Source organism: Limulus polyphemus, unplaced genomic scaffold, assembly GCF_000517525.1.
Source record: "Limulus polyphemus unplaced genomic scaffold, Limulus_polyphemus-2.1.2 Scaffold1874, whole genome shotgun sequence".
NCBI classification, from domain to species: Eukaryota; Metazoa; Arthropoda; class Merostomata; order Xiphosura; family Limulidae; genus Limulus; species Limulus polyphemus.
Window position 1 is genome coordinate 127,337 of NW_013667484.1, and position 17,591 is coordinate 144,927.

Consider the following 17,591-nt stretch of genomic DNA (forward strand, 5'->3'; position numbering starts at 1 on the left):
TATATATATATATATATATATATATATATATATTATTTAGATAATGGCTAAGTGATGTAAATCAAAGAGAGCAAAGGTCCTAAGACTGAGCCCTGGTATGCGCTGTAAAAGTAGGCTACTACCATAGACTGTGAAAAGAAAATATTTGCTATATCTTTGTTCCTGGTATGTGATGTAGAAGTAGGCTACTACCATAGACTGTGAAAAGAAAATATTTGCTATATCTTTTTTTTTTACTTAGATAATGACTAATTCAGTGTTCCTGCTATGTGATGTAAAAGTAGGCTACTACCATAGACTGTGAAAAGAAAATATTTACTATATATTTTTTTTTACTTAGATAATGGCTAACTCAGTGTTCCTGCTATGTGCTGTAAAAGTAGGCTACTACTATAGACTGTGAAAAGAAAATATTTGCTATATCTTTCTTTTTTTTTTTAACTTAGATAATGGCTAACTCAGTGTTCCTGCTATGTGCTGTAAAAGTAGGCTACTACCATAGATTGATGCGGGACCACGCCCTTGACCGGACGTTCACTGGTACCAGAGGAGTCATTGAGTCTCGTATCAAACTAGAGTATGAGAAAGAACAACAGGTAAAAACAAAACAAATAAATCATTTACAAGTCACCAATGACTCATCTTACTGTCACCGTGAAACGTTTTTCGTTATAACTGTCGTATTTTGCTGTCAATGTGAAACGTTTTCATCAACACTTACTCATCTTACTGCTATTGTGAAACGGTTTCATCATTATTGACTTATCTTACTGCTATTGTGAAACGGTTTATCATTATTGACTTATCTTACTGCTATTGTGAAACGTTTTCGTTATAATATACTCATTATGCTGTCATGGTGAAACGTTTTAGTAATTATCGACTCATCTTGCTGTCACTCTGAAACAGTTCATTCATTAACGCTAATTCATATTACTATCACTACATATTAAACAATGTCATCACCACTGACACTTATTTTTGTCATTATGATTTTATTCTCTCGTTGCCATGAATACATACTTTAGTCATTACAGTATTGTGTTTTTCAGTGGATACACCAATGAATGAAGTACCTTATTTGTTTGCTATAACTATTAGCACAGACATTAACAATATCTTTAAAGAATGCCAAAACTTGAAATGGCATTCTCAGTGAGATTCTATGAAAGGTTGAGTACGTTACATTAATTAAAACAATGTATCAGATTGATAAATAATAATAAAAATTAAGAACTAAATTATATTACATCACTCGAAACTACAGTTATTCAATTATATTACATCACTCGACACTACAGTTGTACAATTAAATTACATCACTCGACACAATAATTATACAATTAAATTACATCACTCGACACTACAGTTATACAATTAAATTACATCACTCGACGCTACAGTTATACAATTAAATTACATCACTCGACGCTACAGTTATACAATTAAATTACATCACTCGACGCTACAGTTATACAATTCAATTACATCACTCGACACTACAGTTATACAATTAAATTACATCACTCGACGCTACAGTTATACAATTCAATTACATCACTCGACATTACAGTTATACAATTAAATTACATCACTCGACGCTACAGTTATACAATTCAATTACATCACTCGACACTACAGTTATACGATTAAATTACACCACTCGACACTACAGTTATACAATTAAATTACATCACTCGACACTACAGTTACTCAATTATATTACATCACTCGAGAATATAGTTATACAATTAAATTACATCTCTCGACACTACAGTTATACAATTAAATTACATCACTCGACACAATAATTATACAATTAAATTACATCATTCGACAATATAGTTATACGATTAAATTACATCACTCGACACTACAGTCCCCCCCCCCCAGTTACACAGCGGTATGTCTGCGGACTTACGACGCTAGAAACCGGGTTTTTATACCCGTGGTGGGCAGAGCACAGATAGCTCATTATGTAGCTTTGTGCATAACTACAAACAAACAAACACTACAGTTGTACAATTAAATTTATCATTCGACACTACAGTTATACAATTAACGTTATCACGCGACAATATAGTCATACAAATAAATTACATCACTCGACACTACAGTTATACAATACAAGTGAAAATTTTAACAGCGAACATTACCGAAGAGCTTGTTTTGTTTTGAACTTCGCGCAAACCTACACGATGGCTATCTGCGCCACTCGTCCCTAATTTAGCAGTGATAAACAAGGGGAAGGCATCTAGTCAACAACTCCCGCTGCCAACTCTTTGGCTACTTTTTTTTACTAACGAATAATGGAATTGACCGTCACGTGTAACGTCCACAAGGCTGAAAGTGCTAATATATTCGGTGTGATGAGGATTCTAACCCGCAATCTGCAACCTGTGAGTCGAGCGCCCCTAACCACCAGGCCATGCCAGGCCCTTACCGAAGGGTACTCTCACACCTCTGAAACTAACCGTTTTTATTTAACCTTCTAGTTCTTTTTTGTGAGAAATAACGGAAACTTTAGCTAAATAATCCTACTTTGTTCGATGATAGTAAATTTAACAGCAAAACTTTACTGGAGGTTGAATTTACATCACTGAAATCAAATAGTTTTTTATTTAACTTTCTAGTTCTTTTTTTTTCCTTTTATCTTTTTTTGTAAGAAATAGCGAAAACTTTAGCTAAAGAATTGTACTTTATTCTACGATATTAAATTTAAGAACGAACTTTACCGGAGGATAGTCTTACACCAATGAAACCTAACCGTTTTTACCAAACCTTCTTGTTATATTTTTATTGTTTGTTGTGGTTTTGTTTTCGCAAGAAGTAACGAGAACTTTAGCTAAAGAATCGTACTTTAGCCTATGGTAGTAAGCCTCCCAGTGGCACAGTGGCATGTCAGTGGATTTACAACGCTCGAAACCGGGGTTTAATACTCGTGGTGGGCAGGACACAGATAGCAAATTGTGTAGCTTTGTGCCTGACTTCAAACAAACAAAACTAGGGTAGTAAAGTTGTTGTTAATACTCGAGTCGACGCGTTATAAAACTTGATCTGAGACACATGATCTGACTGGCTTATGGCAACAGATCCCTCTTTTATGACACTTATACAATTCATGAAGTTTTCTTGGGAAGTACTGCTCAGCAACCAGAAAATATTACAGGCTGATTTTTTGAAATGAGTGTTTGACAAACCATACTATTATTGACAAAGCTGAATTCCCCAAGAAGTTTTATATGCCATACAAAGTACTTCGAAACTTGAATGGGACATATATATTATTTACACTACCTTTGTAACATTCTTGTCAAAGAACCTCAATATTGATTGACTGTAAAAAGCAGTATTTGAAACGTATGACATAAAGTAGTCAAAAAGAAACAAAAAGACTTTAGCAGAAGTTGTAAACCTTAGATAAAATAAGTACGTCCATCCAAGTATAGCATTACGTTACAAAAATATAACTTGTTTTTTGTTTAAAGGTTCTTATCACAACCACTTGTTTTTATTACATTAAAGTGAACTTCAAAACCGCTTATTCGTATGTTTTGTGTAGTCTTAGCAATCTTAAAAGTCGAAAAGAAAAGGATGTCGGATATACTTTTAGATTACTTTTTACGTTCTTCTAGTGAGTTACCAAAAAGCGTGACGAAAAATTAAATATCTTAAACGTTTATATATATATATATATATACAGATAAACATGTAATGATGAAGCTTGTACTCAATGACACCTTTTCCGGTTTGTTTTAAACTAGAATGTATTTTGGCTCAAACTGTTTCCATTGGGTTAGAACACACATATTTCTAGCCATTAACAACAACAACAACAACTAGGTTATGCTACCTTTCCATGAACATATTCAATATCCGGTCTGCGAATTTGGGGGCTGGGTGGGCCAGAGAGAGAGAGGTGGTGTCATGGTTTCCAGAATTCACGTTAGAACAAAAACATAAAGGCTTCGATCTATTAATTTAAAACAACAACAACAATGCTTTACTGAGAAAGCAACTCACTTCTCTATAGTATTAAGCCATAAAGGTACGGAGTTTAGAAAACTGACCTGGTTGTGTTCCTCTTGCACAATATAGTAGAAGTGTTTAAATCCAGGCAGGTGCTGCACTTAGCCACTTTACAGCGGCAAGTTAGCTTCATTGAGCTTTTCTCAGCTACCTGTATCGACAGAACTTGCAAAAATCGCGGAGTGAAAGGCTTAATGGTGCTGAGAAATTAAATTGTGTATTGCATAAGATGTGCGGCCACTACCGTATTTTTGTGGACCATTTTTCTTTTTGCATGTGGATATGGGTTTTACTCACTCATAGCCTGGAAACCAGTGTGAATTCGGCCACTCTGGTGAGTAGTTCAGAGTCCAGATTTTGTAAGGATTTCAAATTCTCTATTCAGAATTTTAACAAAAGAAAAAAGAAATGGAGTACCAGAAAGCTTTATATGGGAATCAATCGGTTTGTTTGTTTCTTTCTTCAGTATTGTTTAACTGCGGTTGACATCATATGATGTTAGCGCAGGCGACTGCAGTTGACATCATATGATGCAAGCATTTTGCGCACAACATTTTGAATGGCCTGCCGCAAAAATTCGCCAATCTTTGCGCATGGGGTGGTAGGCAGATTTACACAAGCCGCAAACGAAGGGTTAAGAAGTGGATAGTCGTGAAATATTGTTGATTGTGAATTATAATTTATTACTTGTTGCCCCCCCCCCCAGTGGCACAGCGGTATGTCTGCAGACTTTCAACGCTAGAATCCAGGTTTCGATACCTGCGGTGGGCAGAGCACAGATAGGCCATTGTGTAGCTTTGTGCTTAATTACAAACAAATCTTACTTGTTATCGTACGTTCATTTAATGATTGTGAATTATAATTTCTTACTTATTATCGTATATTTATTTAATGATTGTGAACTGTAATTTCTTACTTATTATCGTATATTTATTTAATGATTGTGAACTATAATTTCTTACTTGTTATCGTATATTCATTTAATGATTGTGAACTATAATTTCTTACTTATTATCGTATATTTATTTAATGATTGTGAACTATAATTTATTACTTGTTATCGTATATTTATTTAATGATTGTGAACTATAATTTCTTACTTATTATCGTATATTTATTTAATGATTGTGAACTATAATTTCTTACTTATTATCGTATATTCATTTAAGTGCACACGAACTAAGCATCGATGCATTCTACTAAAATGTCGAAATTCTAGAATAATTTATTCTTCGCCGATATTTATTTCTCGTCGCTGAAATATAAATTTTGATTCTTTTATTTTTGACACTTTAATTTTATTATGACAGAAAAAGCCAAAAATATTTACAGTCTAATTTAAAAAACAGAAAATATTGATGTGTGTGTGTGTGTCCCCATACAGGCAGTAAAATGATATTTGGTCTTGTTTAACCTTTAAGTTAAAAATGGGTGTATTAAATTCATGAAGAGTGAAAAAGAGCACGCACGAAACTACATTCAACTAAACCGTAGAAACGAATAGCAAATCATTGCCTTCGCCCCCCAGTAGCACAGCGGTATGTCTGCGGATTTACAACACTAGAAATCGGGTTTCGATACCCGTAGTGGGCAGAGCACAGATAGCCCATTGTATAGCTTTGTGCATAAATTAAAACAAACAAACAAGGATCATTGCCTTCGGGCCTGGCATGGCCAGGTGGTTAAGGTGCTCCACTTTCAATCTGTGGGTCGCGAGATCGAATCCCCGTCCCACCAACTATACTCGCTCTTTCAGCCGTGGAGGCGTTATAAAAGAGTAGCCCAAGAGTTGGCGGTGGGTGGTGATGACTAACAGCCTTCCCTCTAGTCTTTCACTGTTAAATTAGGGACGGCTAACGCAAATAACTCTCATGTAGTTTTTGGACGAAATTCAAAACAAACCAAACTAATCATTGTCTTCAGCTAAATGAGCAAGTAACCGTTATTAATTATAATTATTTTTCAAAAACGAAAAAATCAACACTTCTTTTATCGATAATTAAAGAACAGATTTTTTTGAAATGTTATATTTTGGATATCAGATAAAGAAAGAATTAGCATTTCTTTTAACTATTCATATAGAAGATAACTAATCGTTTTACTATATAAAATTATTTTAATATACAGGAACAACTTCTTCTTAGTGTGATCCCAGCATACATTGCGGCAGAAGTGAAGCGAAAGATTATGCTCAAGATGGCGGACGCTTGTCAAACACCGACAACACAGGCTAAACAGAGATTTCACGAACTTTACGTTCAAAGACATCATAACGTGAGGTATGTAGATTTATAAAAATTAATTTAAAACCCATCATTTATTTTACTTGAAAGTAAAAATGTTATTATGACCCATAACATCGCTAACTGCAATAGTGCATTAATTCAATTAACAAATCGATACAACCTACGCACGAAAAGTTTCATATTCGTTGCTTATTCCAGATTGTAAATCACCTAAGTCATGATAATAGTGATTTATCTTCATTTCAGCTTTGCTTGAAAATCCTTCAAATTAAACTTTAATAGCTAACTTCAACTTACATATACATATGTATCTTAGTATATAGTTCTACCGCTGTGTTTAGACCTCAGCATATTCGGTTTCAATTCTCTGTTGGGTTTCCTATTGTTCAGAAAGCATTTATAATAACTATTCAATTAAGTATTCATTGTTATTCATACGTCATGTTTGTAACATTAAGGATTATAATACTCATTTCTCTTTTACATGTTTGGTGTCTCCATCTGGTTTATATCTTGTAAAAACAAGAGCAATAAATATCACTGAATATTTAACAGTAGGGTTTTGTAAGGGCGTTCGACTCGCAATCTGAGGGTCGCGGGTTCGAATCCCAGTCCCACCAAACATGCTCGTCCTTTCAAAGAGGGAAGGCTGTCAAGTAGGTTGCATCCTTGACGTAAGAAACAGCTTTAGAAACGATGGCAGAGCAAGATCTTTCGACGGTCCGCAAGGACTATGGGGGGGGGGAGGGTTTTGTAAGAAACTGTTTTATTGAGAAAAGTTTATGATGTACGGTTATTGCACTCTGTTGTTAACCCAATTTTACCCCTTTGATAGGGTACAAAGTGTGGTAATTTACTGACCTTTCTTAGTACATTCTTAAGCAAGTCACTGTTTTCCGAAATCTTCCCTTTCCTGATAATTTTGGTTGAAACTTCCCTCACAATCATCTCTTAGTCAATGTATGGCGATGTTAATTTATATTGTGTAAGCACTTGGATTTAATCTTAATCATTTTAACCAATGAATTTAATCTTGATATTTTTTAATCCATGATTATAATTCTAGATATGATTCAATCAATGTCTTGTTCTTGATCGCGTTTAATTAATGGTTGTAATATTGATCGTGTTTAATCAATGCTTGTAATATTGATTGTGTTTAATCAATGGTTTTAATCTTTGGATTGAATGAAGTTAACTATGTTACTGATATAGTTACAAATGCCTTAGGCCTAACAGATATGGCATAAAAAATATCCCGTGACAGTAATAGTTACAAATATATTAAGTTTAACGACTCCTCATAACTGAGTTATTTGTGCATAGGCAAATATGTTATTGTTATAAACAAACTAGGCATAACAGAGTAGGCCTAAAAATACATACACAGATTGAATCTATCATACATAAAGATCGTGTCTAGCCATGTTTTGTCATTGTTCGACATTGTTTAGTTGCTTTTAAAAAATACCAATGTGCAGAGACGTCGCTAGGCCCGTGCCCCGATTCTATTTGACAGTGCCCCGAATCCTCAGTTGGTGTATCGAAAAAATTAAGATATAAAATCATGATCAACATCATATCAAAACAGCGAAACTTCCCGCGGCTATGGGCCAGAACTCCGAATCTTTTAAGCACTTAGCGACGCCTCTGCTAATATGGTTAGTGTTTGAATCTTAACTGTAAGAACAGCAGTCTGTTATATACATATATATTGTGTATTCTCAGCATCCTCTATGCCGATATAGTCAACTTTACCCCTCTGTCTGAGCAGCTTTCAGCATCAGATTTAGTACAGACTCTCAATCAGCTTTTCGGACGCTTCGATCAGATAGCACAAGTAAGTTCTAGGTTCTAGTTAAAATGGAGGATGTTATGTGCGAGCTTATAATTTAGAATAATTATTGTGATGTTTGGATAAGAGATATTAAATTAGCATTAGGTTACGCAAGAATATTTATGGTCATTGCAATGTTTTCTTTGGTTGCGTCAGATGATTATTCATGACATTTGTCTAATCTGCGATAAAACACCTTAACTTTAAACACTGTGGTATAAATCATCTCAACTGCTGATGCGATGAAGTATTTGATATTTTCAACCTAGACAACACCTTATGCGCCACGTCATCTAATCAGCCGGGTCAGAGACCCCAAGGTTTGGGCCTAGCCATCTATAATTTAGAACTGCTAAACAAAGAAAGGGCAAAGTATCAGCGACACCCGTAGCCTATACGTTTGCACTTAAATGAATATCGAATGGGCAAGAGCCCCATGATTAGCGTGTTCGGAAGCGGATCTGAGGATTCATGGTTCGCAACCCATAACAAAAAACACTCTGCATTTTAGTGCTGAGGTGCGCTATAAGAGTGACGGTCAAATCCCACTATTCAATAAGATAAGAGTAGCCCAAGAGTCTCCGGTAGGCTCTGTTGACGAGTTGTCTACCATGCCAAAATTAGGATCGTTGTGTAACTTTGAGCGAAATTCTGAAACGAACAAGTAATCGGATAACACGATTGACTTTAACTTTTACAACCACAGTTTAAAGTGTCCAGGGTCATATCGTGAGCTGGAGCCTTGGATATTCAGATCCGAATCTAGCACGGCACGCTAATCAAGAGCTATATAATCAAAGAGAAGAAGTTGATTGGCTATCCTGTTCCTATGATTTTATTATATGTTCAACAGAGAACATATAAAAAAAAACATTTGGATTATTTAAACAGTAAGCATAAAACATACGAATTATAGTAGAACATCAAGTAGATTTTAAAATAACATTTGTAGATGTATTGGTTGAAAATAAAAATGGGAATTTTAAATGTGAAACATGTCATAAGAAAAATTTTACAGGTTTATACTTTAACTTTGAAAGCTTCATTCCCGAGTTATATAAGATTAAGATAATTACAATGTTAGTACATAGAGCACATAAGATAAGTACTACCTTTATTAACTTAATAAAATAACTTAATAACATTAAAAGTTCTTGATTAACAATGAGTTTTCATGCAATATTGCAGATAAAGATATTAGGGACTATTGGAACAAACAATAGTCAGGGATAAAGATTACAGGTAATAAACAGAAAGCGTCTTCTGACATTAAAAAAACCCAACTTTAATTGAATACTTAGAAGTGCATATCCACGAGTTCAATTTCATATCAAAACCGATATGAAAAACTAAGCATTTCTTTTCTGTGAAGAGTAAAATACACCAGTTTGCGTTATAAAACTGCTTGTCAATATAGATGTAATTCTAGGTACATAGGTTGTACAATGAGAACCTCAGAATCCAGAATTAAAGAAGATGTTGATTTAAGATTATCAAAGTAGTCACGTGTTAAACACATTAATAAATGTGACTAATAAATGTTCCCAGGCAGGAAAGCTTATGATTGTTGTTGTTCATTAGAGCAGACCTTGCTTCGAAATGCGAGTTCATTTTTTCGTTAGAATCCAATCAACTTTATCTTCATTGGTTCTGAGAAAAAAGGTCACTTCAAAATCATGTGTAATCATCTGGCGTGCTTTAGCATACTTACATAACGTGATCACAAACTTGGAGTCATTAAATTCATTCTGTAATGATGTCTATATGTTTTGGATTCAAAATCATGTGTGATCATCTGACGTGCTTTAGCATACTTACATAACGTGATCACAAACTTGGAGTCATTAAATTCATTCTGTAATGATGTCTATATGTATAGGATTCAAAATCATGTGTGATCATCTGACGTGCTCTAGCATACTTACATAACGTGATCACAAACTTGGAGTTATTAAATTCGTTCTGTAATGATGTCTATATGTATAGGAGCTGTTATTTCTAAGTCAAGACTGAAATGGCATTTGTGACTTTTGTCTTGCCTGACATAGCTTGAAGGTGCTCGACTCGCAATCTGTAGGTTGCGGGATCAAAATCTACCACCGCACATGAGCGCCCTCTCAGCCGTAAGGGCGTTATAACATCATAGTCAATCCCGCTATGCAGTGGTGTTGACTAACTGTCTTCCTTCTAGTCTATCACTTCAAAATTACGGACGAATATTGCAGATATACCTCGAGTAGTTCTGCGTGAAATTCAAGAATCAATCGTTTTTCAATGTTTTACTTGCACGGTCTAAACATTAAATTACATCACTTGTTTTTCAATGTTTTACTTGCACGGTCTAAACATTAAATTACAAAGCATTCTCTCTTATGATGCTATGTGTAAATTACTTCACAACTTACCTTTTCCTGCATGCAATAATCATACAAATAGGACATAAAAATTGCTCTACCTTTAAAAAGAGGATTCATCTAAAAATTGAACATTTTTTGTCTCCCTATGCATTCCCTAATGGGTCAGCGATAACGTTATTAGCCGCGGCATAGCGTCTCATAGAATGGCCCTGAATTTTTAGCCGTGGCATAACGGCTCGTAGAATGGTTTTGAGTTTTTTGACAGGGAACGAACTTTTAGCTCATAGCTCCATCTCTTGACGGATTTGAAATCTAATTACAGCCGCGGCTATTGAGGATTTCCTCTTGTTACGGAGTTACAACGCTCAAATCTAGTTCAATTCCAACAAAGAGCACAGATAGCCCATTGCTTTCCACTAAAACAAACAAACAAACAAAGCTTCGCTTTATTAACTAGTATTGGTATTTATGAATTTATGTGCCCTTCTATACAGCTTTCTCATCATACCTAATTCAATAAATTTTGGTAAAACATTGCCTCACAATACAATCTGGGCAATAATTTTAAGCAAAACATAAAATATGACGTAAAATTGATATTTTATGTATTTCACATGTTTTTGGTAAACTTCACGAAATAGCTCATAACTTTTGCACATTTTCTGATTTCTTTTATTAATGTTACACTGAATAAGTCTGCAAGCAGCGACATCTTTCGTCTTGTTTGTTTATTTGTTCTTAAGGCAGAACAGCGTAATGGACTATCTGTAATCTGCCCACTACAGGGATCGAACACTAAATTTAAGTATTTTGGGTACTCAAAGCTTACTGCTGAGCCAATGTGCGTATATGTGGAGGAGAGGGTGGGGTGTGCGTCCATCTCGGAAATCCCTCCCTCACTTGTTTCTTTATTTCAATGGATGTTACAACTGCATGACGTAATTCTCATGATGCCCAGTCAGATAATTTTCTGATCATTAAGAGTACGTTTATCTTCTGGGAATTTGTTTTGAATCCAATAATGACAAAAGCTAATTCTTTTCTTCTTCTTTTTTTTTAATTAAGAACCGTTGTTTAATAAATAGTTACAGAACTTAGCCCTAATTACAAGAGGTTTTCATTAAGATAGTGCTTTCGTTTAGGAAACCGAGTTTCATGATGTATGACTTCCAGATTTTTCTCCCTAGAGGTAGGATACTTATTAACGATCCACATTTCCGAATTAATCTAGAGGATATTTTAATTTAATTTTAGTTAATTCATCTTTGCTCTTTGCTTTACGCTAAGGTTAGTTTTACTTTGGAAATTGTTTTATTATCTTCTTATTATGATTGTATTTTGGGAATTTTCCAGAATCTCTTACCACCACGAAGCTTATAATAGCAATACTCATAATGATAATTAATGGAGAGCATAATGAAATTCTGAGTTTGTTATACTTAACAGTTAAGTATTATTGTTTTATATTTATAATTAATCTTTTCAGCTATAAATTTTTAATACGTTAATTTTGCTTACTTGAAGAACGATATTAATTACGTTAGGCTTAACTGAAACATTAATCTTGTTTGACCTAAGTTACTTACGCAAAATTCATATTAATAAATTCGAAAACACGTTTCAGTATATTCCCTCGTAAAGAAGGCAGTGAATGTATACAAACTTTATGTCTTTATATTCTTAAAACACCATCGGTCGCTGAGAGGCTGTAGGATAAAACCATTACCGCTCGTAAGCATGATAAAATTCTATTTCATCTTATTAGCACATTTCACTTTGGAGTAGAAAAAGAAAACCTTTAAACTATGAACTTCAATGAGAAAATTCCAATCCAGCCTGTGGTAAACATCTGCTTTGTTCGTGTGGAAGGAATTTAATTTGTTGGTGTAATCTGCAAGTTGGACACTTCAAGTACTTGGTTTTCCGTGGGGAAGCTAAAGTCTTGACACTCCATCACCCACTAATAAATCACTTTCTTTTACGCCCGAAGGCTTAATGAACAACAAGTTTGCGATACTTTGTGGAGGAAATACCGCGCGAGAGACGAATATTTCACGTGTGTGTTGTTGAGCTTACTTTCACCCAACTTCGACAGAGTACTCAAAAGGCTTATTTGATTAGAAGGTGCATCCTTCTTTCGATCATGTTTCTGCTTAACCCTGTAGACTGTTCGCTAAAAAATTAAACCTCACAAAAAACAAATAAGTCTATAAATTAAACAAAAAGTTTTCTGTAAAAAATTAAGTAGTTGTTCGTTCAGATTAAATTACCCTCGTTAAGTAAAAGTTATGCAATTTCAGGTTTTTGCTGCGAGCATACTGGAAAATGTGGTGTATTTTGATGAGAAGCCGGTTCAACAAAGAAGATGTTTCTTAGACACAGATAAAAAAAAAATTGACTGACAATATTCGTTAAACTGTTTTTTGAAATATATATTTCATATACACAAATGAAAAAAAAAACGGAATTCTGAGCATTCGTTTATATATATATATACTAAAAAAATACTATTATTCAGAACACGACTTTTCTTCACAAATGAGTACTATATTGAAACCGTCTTTGTTGTCCCATACTTTTTTGTTTGCTTCTATGGATTATTTACTTAAAATTTAGAACCGTCTCTGAAAAACGGACAGCTTACGTTAAGCATCTTATAGAAGTTTTCGTTTCTTGATGTTGTTCTTAACCCTTTATTAAGATGTTGTCTGCAGAAGATGGACCACCTGCTCTTGGTGATTTGTTATTGTCCTCTGAATGGAGATGATGACTCCAGTTTGTCAAAGACAAATGAAACAGCAATAAATATTCGTTTTTGTTGTTTAATCTTTTTCTTTTTTGCCGCGTTTAATGTTGAGAAGATTTGTAGCCATATAAATGTTTAATGTTGAGAAGATTTGTAGCCATATGAATGTTTAATGTTGAGAAGATTTGTAGGCATATGAATGTTTAATGTTGAGAACATTTGTAGCCATATAAATGTTTAATGTTGAGAACATTTGTAGCCATATAAATGTTTGATGTTGAGAAGATTTGTAGCTATGTGAATGTTTGATGTTGAGAATATTTGTAGCTATGTGAATGTTTGATGTTGAGAACATTTGTAGCCATATAAATGTTTAATGTTGAGAATATTTGTAGCTATATGAATGTTTGATGTTGAGAAGATCTGTAGCTATGTGAATGTTTGATGTTGAGAATATTTGTAGCTATATGAATGTTTAATGTTGAGAATATTTGTAGCTATATGAATGTTTAATGTTGAGAAGATTTGTAGCTATGTGAATGTTTAATGTTGAGAAGATTTGTAGCTATGTGAATGTTTAATGTTGAGAAGATCTGTAGCTATGTGAATGTTTAATGTTGAGAAGATCTGTAGCTATGTGAATGTTTAATGTTGAGAAGATTTGTAGCCATTGTTTGCAAGGTTTTATTATGAGGATTTTAATGTAACGTGAAAAAAAGAAAAACTTTCGCAGCTAAAACAAAATCGCTGATGGATAGATAAAATCAAAAGAGCACAAATACGGGAAAATATTAGTTAACAACGTTCGTCTTACAAAGTGAGTCTTAACAAAGTTTAGTTTAATTAATTTTATTTGTGTTTAGCAATATTCAACACAACAACAAAACTGATAGCATGTCAAACTTTTTTGATAACACTTGAAGAAAACTTTAACTCTATTTTTCCTTATCCTTGAGTGCTTATACAGCGAGTAAAGCACTCAGTTCTGACCGTCACTTCTCACATTTTGAATCTGATTATTTATCATTATTACAAACCTGGTTGGATTCTTAATGTATAAAAACTTGGTTCTGTGACGTTTCATAAATCTTGCTGCAGTTGCTAGCGGTGTAACGGGGGAGTCGTAACACAACAGCTAAGGTTTGTCTCTGTTCTAACCTCATGACAACAGTCAGTCTGGGCTAAAGTTTGTCTCTGTTCTAACCTCGTGACAACAGTCAGTCTGGGCTAAAGTTTGTCTCTGTTCTAACCTCATGACAACAGTCAGTCTGGGCTAAAGTTTGTCTCTGTTCTAACCTCGTGACAACAGTCAGTCTGGGCTAAAGTTTGTCTCTGTTCTAACCTCATGACAACAGTCAGTCTGGTTTCACACACAATAACAAGCATCTTTCTTCGTCGATTTATGGAGAATGATGGTAGCTAGTTGACTTATATCATTTACTTACAATCTCACATGTCAAATTACCAGCATCATTATCACCAATAATGACATCAGCATTTATCTCATTGGTAAAAAAAAAGCATCAACAATAATCTCAAATATAATAGTATTAACACTAATATCCTTACTAAACTGTACCATCATTATCACTCCAATTTAGGTATCAAAACCAATATCCATACTAAACTGTACCATCATTATCACTCCAATTTAAGTATCAAAACCAATATCCTTACTAAACTGTACCAACATTAATCACTCCAATAAAACTATCAACATTAATTCCACCAACAGTAGTATAAACATTAATTCCACCAACAATAGTATAAACATTAATTCCCCCAACAGTAGTATAAACATCAATATCACCAATAATAGTATCAATATTAATCTCATCAATAATAGTACCAACATTAATCTCACCAATAATAGTATCAATATTAATCTCATCAATAATAGTACTAATATTAATCTCATCAATAATAGTACTAACATTAATCTCACCAATAATAGTATCAATATTAATCTCACCAATAATAGTACCAACATTACTCTCACCAATAATAGTATCAATATTAATCTCATCAATAATAGTACCAACATTAATCTCATTAATAATAGTACAAACATTAATCTCATCAATAATGGTACCAACATTAATCTCACCAATAATAGTATCAATATTAATCTCATCAATAATAGTACCAACATTAATCTCATCAATAATGGTACCAACATTAATCTCACCAATAATAGTATCTGTATCAATCTCAGCAACAATAATATCAACAATATTGTCAATTTGCCCCTGAAGAAGAAAAGTCCATCTTTCGAAAGCACTCAGGTTATAGGGATTTTTTTTATTTCTATCAAGTCTTCTTGAACCTACGTGTTTGTATAACATCATGGACAATATTGTCATTAATACAATTATCAACATTAACCACACCAATAGAAGTATCAACGTGAATATTCTTGGATCCATACTTTTCAATTCAAAGTATATTTATCAAGACGTATCAAACAAAATGTTAATCAAGTTTTAAATTTGATATTTTGTAAGAATGTTTTCTTTTCTTTCATTTTTAAAGTGAACTAAGCTGAACAATAATCAGTATTAAACTTGGGCTTGTTGAGGTATTATACATTACCTCGCCTGGCAACTCTTCAAACATTCCCACGAGTAAACAAATTTTTCATTATTTAAACTGAATTGTTTTGGATCTTATTGTCAGATGTATTTCATTCACATTTGAAATTATTCGCTAAGCTCGTAAAACCTTACCGTTGCTGTAAGCTTAAAGTTATTTCTTTTATATAGAAATATTACTTTACATATTGTTTGTGCTTGTTCGAAAAACGAAAGATGTATAGACATACTACATTTTAATATGATTCCAGGTTGCATGTAGTATGTAACATCTGTAAATATTTTTACCTCCCTAGAAAAGCTACCCCTCGTTTCTTCGATCATGTAACGATTATATATACAAGCTTTCGTAAGTCATACTCTACATTTACTATCTCACAATGTCTGTAGCATGCACTAAATATACATATGTTTAGTTTGACTTTAATGTCTAGTTAATTACAATAAAGTGGGGTTTAAACTCTAACTCTAGGAGAACGTGATTCACTGAACGATACTGCCTTGTTTACAAGTTACAATCATTAAGATTGGTTAGAATATGTTATTATGGGAGACATATATCGAAATTTAGAATATTAGATAATCATAAGTCTATAGAATGTTATTTTAACTTTATTTATGGTTCTAAATGTGTGGCATATTTAGATGAACTGAATTAACTAGAGAGTATAGGATAGGTCCGCTAATAACAAGAGATTCGACAAGATATGGTTTTTATGGAAGAGTGCTGAATGTATACCAGCTGAGCTTAAGCCTAAGAATGACTGGATTGAACACAAAATGTAATACCCTAAGAACACAATCTTTATCCAGCCCTTAAAAAGAGAAAAACGCAGAGTGTGTGCTTGCTTACCAGGGTCATTACTTCTCTACTGGATGAATGTGTAGCATTTCGGGATTCCTTCTCTCGGGACGAATTCCTGGACTGAAGAAATAAACACTTCGAGAATTAAGAGAGAACTGTCTTGGAACCCAGTCTTTCACTCGCAAAGAAACCTTGGTTTTTTCTCTTGAGTTGCATCATCATGTTGGTGGTCACTTTCTCTCGACATTCGCCGTTCGCGACAGATATCACCCAATCAGCCAGTGGCCAACCAAAGGACGCTGTAGCCTTTTGGTGGGACAAAAACGCGACACCATAAATTATAGAGGGGACGAAAAATCCACAAGGCAAGCTAATTCGAACGTTTTTCTCCGCCATGTGTTTTATAACTGGAACATATTCAAAACTACTAATAAATTTAGAATCAGTTGCTGTATGCTCTCTATCCACTGCAGGGAATCGAATCACAAATTTTAACATTGCAACTTTTGCAAGTCCATAAGCTTACCGCTAGCTCACAGGGGAGGGGACACAAATTTAGAAGAAATATTAATACTAATCAAAGAAAGAAACCTATAATATATTTCTACATTCATTTAGTCACTATGTTTTCCGTAACGTTCCCTACATAAAGTGTACAGCACGTTTCCTTGAAATCAAAATGAACTTTGACAGGTTACTTCTGCAGTCTTTTATGTTTCGCTTGGAAAATTGAAGGTGAAATATCCATGATATGAGAACAAACAAAGATAACAGGCACAGTAAGGGATTTACCACATAGAACAAAACAAGCACGTATCCAGAAAAAAAAACTGAATAAATGGTAACTTGATTATATGCCCTTCTCATGAGAGACCATTACAACGGGCAAACTATCATCGGTTTTATAGATAAAATCTATTTAGTTGGTGTCATCTAGAGGATGAGCTAGTGAATCGCCAACTTATCCTTTGATCCAGCAT

At 33.9% G+C, this 17,591-nt stretch overlaps 1 protein-coding gene across 1 annotated transcript in view; it reads left to right on the top strand.

The window, feature by feature from the left end:
- Positions 1-17,591, top strand: part of LOC106465222 (adenylate cyclase type 2-like) — a gene marked incomplete at its 3' end in the record, with an annotated part of 160,955 nt that overhangs the window by 67,491 nt on the left and 75,873 nt on the right. Inside the window, exons 5-7 of the mRNA XM_022393078.1 lie at positions 447-596; positions 6,157-6,308; positions 8,004-8,115. Coding sequence (XP_022248786.1) covers positions 447-596; positions 6,157-6,308; positions 8,004-8,115 — 414 coding nt within the window. The remainder of the gene's footprint in view (positions 1-446; positions 597-6,156; positions 6,309-8,003; positions 8,116-17,591) is intronic.